The sequence below is a fragment of the Cebus imitator genome, unplaced genomic scaffold, assembly GCF_001604975.1.
Source record: "Cebus imitator isolate Cc_AM_T3 unplaced genomic scaffold, Cebus_imitator-1.0 Scaffold948, whole genome shotgun sequence".
NCBI lineage: Eukaryota > Metazoa > Chordata > Mammalia > Primates > Cebidae > Cebus > Cebus imitator.
The window spans coordinates 91,570-96,305 of NW_016108263.1; the positions used below are offsets into that span (position 1 = coordinate 91,570).

General features: G+C 54.3%; 1 protein-coding gene across 3 annotated transcripts in view; it reads left to right on the top strand.

Annotated features, from left to right (window-relative positions):
- SCAF1 (SR-related CTD associated factor 1) overlaps window positions 1–4,736 on the top strand; it is a 17,199-nt gene that overhangs the window by 2,609 nt on the left and 9,854 nt on the right. For 2 of the 3 annotated variants that reach the window (XM_017521058.2, XM_017521059.2), the window contains exons 2-6: window positions 874–987; window positions 1,194–1,251; window positions 1,888–1,982; window positions 2,272–2,372; window positions 2,461–2,576. In XM_017521058.2, the coding sequence (XP_017376547.1) occupies window positions 880–987; window positions 1,194–1,251; window positions 1,888–1,982; window positions 2,272–2,372; window positions 2,461–2,576 (478 nt within the window). In that variant the 5' untranslated portion in view covers window positions 874–879. Of the gene's footprint in view, window positions 1–873; window positions 988–1,193; window positions 1,252–1,887; window positions 1,987–2,271; window positions 2,373–2,460; window positions 2,577–4,736 lie in introns of those variants that run through there. The other variant, XM_037735762.1, reaches the window with a different exon arrangement.

A 4,736-nucleotide genomic window follows, 5' to 3' on the forward strand; every position in this document is an offset into this window, starting at 1 on the left:
AAAAAAATGGCATACTGGGCCAGGCTCGGTGGCTCCCGCCTGTAATCCCGGCACTTTGGGAGGCCGAGAACAGGCAGATTGCAAGGTCAGGATATTGAGACCATTCTGGCCAACATGGTGAAACCCCATGTCTACTGAAATACAAAAAATTAGCCAGGTGTGATAGCGCATGCCTGTAGTCCCAGCTACTCGGGAGGCTGAGGCAGGGAATCGCTTGAACCGGGAGGCGGAGGTTGCAAGGAGATTGTGCCAGTGTACTCCAGCCTGATGACAGAGCAAGACTCCTCTCAAAAAAAATGGCTTACTGGTTTTGCAGTTCACTCTATGAAGGTTGCAACTTAGGTATATAAATAAAATTTAGGCCAGCTGATGCTCTAGGAAGCTGTGTGACGTTGGAGGTGTGGCGTTGACTGGTGCCCAGCACACTGGCTTTGAGAAAGGTGGCTTTATGGGCCTGTTGTGGAATACACTCTTTGAAATCACAGTGCAGCACGCACAAAAAATCTCAGTGCTGGCTTTGCATCTTAGGAGGCCAGGGAACGAGGTCTTGACGTTTGGATAGGTTGTGAGGGAAGCTATGGGAATTTTGGAATGAGATAGTAAAAGTGGAAGCCGGGGAGGCCTTCCTTTGACAGAAGAGGCACCTGAAATCCAGAGAAAAGGAGGAGAATGGCTCCTAGTCCCTGGGGTGTCTGTGTTGGGCCCAGCACTCGCCCAAGCACGGGGTAGAGTGGGATGCGGTGGAGGAGAGGAGGGTGCCAGAGAGGATGCTGAGAGAGGTAGCCTGGGGCCCTGGAGGTCTTCGTGTCTGCCCTCGACTTCCATCCTTTCTCTCGGGACCTCCACTCCAAACTTTTGCCCCCGGACCTCCAGGTGACCATGGAGGAAGAAGATGAGTCCCGAGGGAAGACGGAGGAGTCGGGCGAGGATCGGGGAGATGGGCCGCCAGACAGAGACCCCACGCTTTCTCCTTCTGCCTTTATCCTGGTGAGGCTGCTGGGCTCCTGGCGCTGAGGGATGGAGGAGCTGGGCCTCCACACTCCAGGAGCCTGAGGCAGGGGCCCTGGACTCTTGGCTCCCGTGAAGGTCTTGAGTCTGGTTGTCAGTGTTTGGGATGTCTATCTCCCAAGGGGCAGAGGTCGCAAAGCATCTGCCTGGGTCCCCTCACGCTTAGTTCTTACCCTCTTCCACAGCGAGCTATCCAGCAGGCCGTGGGAAGCTCCCTGCAGGGAGACCTGCCCAATGACAAAGGTATGGCGCCCATTCCTTTTAGCTCCGTCCCCTCTCCATTCTTTATCCTGTCATTCTATAAGCTTTTCTGAAGCCTCTGGGTGCTACCCTTGTGCTGGTATGGGGAGCCAAAGATGGGGCAGACACCTTGTGGCCACCTTGGAAGGGCCCGTCGTCCGGGGGAAGGGAGACAGGCACATGCTGTGAGGGGGAAGAAGGCCCACCTGAGCTAGCATGGTGGGGACGGGTCAGGGCACCTTCCTGGAGTGGGGACAGGTGAATGGGGTCTCTGAGGACCTACTAGAGTTTTTGAATTAGAGAGAAGCCTGATCGGCCACCGTAGGCCCACAGCACAAGGGCTCAGCGATGAGGGGCTGCGCTGAGGTTCCTTGGGGCTGGCATGCAGGAGAGGTCTGTGGGGACCAGATCCCAGCAAGGTCTGAATGCCAGGCTGAGGTGTCTGAGGGCAGGCAGTAGGACAAATAGCTGACCCGTCGGCGTCAGAATGGGTGCTGGGAAGTCCTCCTGGGAGGTGGTGCGTTGAGGCCGGGACAGCAGGCGGGAGGCTTGTTCCACTGTCAGGAACTAGATCAAGCTCCTCTTTGCTCTCTGTGGTGAGTCCCCTGTGTCCAATCTCCCATGCAAATCTCTCTCCAGATGGCTCTCGGTGTCATGGCCTTCGATGGCGGCACTGCCGGAGTCCACGGTCAGAGCCCCGTTCCCAGGAATCAGGGGGGACTGACACGGCTACTGTGAGTAAGAAGGAGGGGGCTGGGGGCCGGACTCAGGGTATCAGGGAGGAAGGGACGGGGCCCTCAGTCTGTGGGGGTGGGGTTTTGGGATCTGGACTCCTGGCTCTGCGATGCTGACTGGGGCAGTGTGGGAGAGTCTGGGGGCCTGGTCTGTGGGCCTAAGCTTTGAGTGCTGATGGCAGTCAGGCTACAGGAATTAGGTCCTCAGTTTTCTTAGGGAGTGGGGCAGTAGGATTTGCCAATCTTCATGTGAGCAGGGATGGCATGGAGCCTCTCTGGCCTCTTCTAGGTGCTGGACATGGCTGCGGACAGCTTCCTCGCAGGGCTGGTGAGTGTCCTGGATCCCCCGGATACCTGGGTTCCCAGCCGCCTGGACCTGCGGCCTGGCGAGTGAGTAGTTTGGCAGCTGGAGTGGGAAAGGCCCTGGCGTGAATCCCAGAAGCACCCCTGAGGCTCACCCCCTTCTTCCACCTTGCAGAAGTGAGGACATGCTGGAGCTGGTGGCCGAAGTCCGAATCGGGGACAGAGATCCCATCCCTCTGCCTGTGCCCAGCCTGCTGCCCCGGCTCAGGGCCTGGAGGACGGGCAAAACGGGTATGTGGGGTCAGGGCGGAGCTGGGCAGGTGGCCTTGGAGTTGCGTGGGGATCGGCTGTTTGTGGTGGTGATGATAGTGATGTAGTGTTCATCATGTCATTTAGACAAAACCTTTCACTTTTTTCATATTAGATGTGATCAAGGCTGTAGGTGCAAACAGATGTATATAAAGTGAAAACCGATGTGCTGGGGCCACGGGGGAGCAGTTAGCGTGTGTGAGACACTTGGTTTCGGCACGCTCAGTATTAGTGTCACTGCACTGAGAATTCATCTCCCCAGGAGGGAGACTCTTCGAGTCTCTATCTTCCATAGGAGCAGACAGTCTGAAAAAGGGGAGCTGCTTGCTCAGGGCGCACAGCCAGATGCTTCATGAGGGGCCTGGGCCTCAAGTCCTGGTGTGTCTGAGTCTGAAGCCCAAGGTTTTGACTTCTGAGATATGTGCTGCCCGAGGAGGAATCTGCTCCTCCAGCCCTACACACAGTGGTAACCCTGTGAGCAATTTAGCCCAAGCTTGAGCGCACATCTGAATTGCCAGGAGGACTTGTTCACGTGCAGATCGCAGGGTCCACTCCCAGGGGTTCAGATTCTGCAGGTCTGGGGTGGGGCCTGTGAATTTGCGTTTTAAACAGTACATGCTTCTGAGCCCTGGACTCTGCTGAGAACCCTGGGCTTAGGCCTGCCTTCTGCATGAACATACGGATTTGGAGGAGGGTGCAGTGAGCTATGGGCACCAGCCATGAGCTATGAGCACCGGTTCTGTGGTAGAGCAGGCAGCCTTCTGTGCCAGATCACGTTTACCTTCTCTCTCTTTTTTTGTGTGTGTGTGACAGGGTCTCACTATGTCCCCCAGGCCAGAGTGCAGTGGCACAGTCATAGCTCTCTGCAACCTCAAATTCCCGGGCTCAGGCTATCCTGTTGTCTCAGCCTCTGGAGTAGATGGGACTACAGGTGCATGCCACCGTGCCTGGCTAGTTTTTTTTTTTTTTTTTTTTTTAGGTTGAGTCTGTCACCCAGGCTGGAGTGCAGTGGCACGATCTCAGCTCACTGCAACCTCTGCCTCCCGGGTTCAAGTGATTCTCCTGCCTCAGCCTTCCAAGTAGCTGGGATTATAGATTAGCGTGCCACCACGTTCAGCTAATTTTTATATTTTCAGTAGAGAGGGGGTTTCACTGTGTTGGCCATGCTGGTCTCAAACTTCTGACCTCAAGTGATCAGCCTGCCTCAGCCTCCCAAAGTGCTGGGATTACAGTCTTGCTGTGTTGCCCAGGCTGCTCTTGAACTCCAGAGCTGAAGCAATCCTCTTGCCTTGGCCTCTCAAAGTGCTGGGATCACAGGCGTGAGCCACCCTGGCCACCCACTGCTTTTTTTTTTAACAGCTGGAATCTATTTATTCATTAAGTACAGAGACATGGTCCTAGGACCCATGACATTCTTAGGGGCCCACAAAAGTGTTTTCAGTTTCTTTAAAATCAGAAGCTGTAGAGGATAAGTAAACGAATGGGCAGGGCAGTGTTCCTATAAAACTTGATGTAGGAAAACAGGTGGTATGCTGGATTTGGCCCCTGCCCCTTAAGAGTGACATAGGTATATCCAGAAGCTAATACTGGGTGTTCTCAGGGGGACTCTGAGGTTATGTTTTTTCTTATTCCAGGTGGTTTTTTGTCTTTTCCTTCCAGAAAATATTAAAATTTAGGAACAAGGAAACTCACCCATAATCCTATCCCATACAGAAATTTACATGAAGCCGTGGATCTTGCATGTTTGCTGACCACTCTGGTCTGTGGAGTGTTTTATGCTTAAGGTGCTGGGAATAGCGATGAGGCTAGGAAGAGCTGATGCTCAGCCATCCTTACTTGGCAGCAGGTGCAGCCTGGCTCTTTCTGCTCACTCATCTATTCCAGCGCTCGTCCTGGGAAGTCAGTGCTGTCATCATCACCCCTGCTTCATCTTCCCCTAAGCCCTCAGCAGCTGAGGGACTGGACACGCCACTCATTGGTATCTTTTTTTTTGAGACGGAGTTTTGTTCTTGTTGCCCAGGCTGGAGTGCAAATGGTGAGATCTCAGCTCATCATAACCCCTACCTCCCAGGTTCAAGTGGTTCTCCTGCCTCAGCCTCCTGAGTAGCTGTGATTACAGCCATGCGCTACCATGCCCGACTA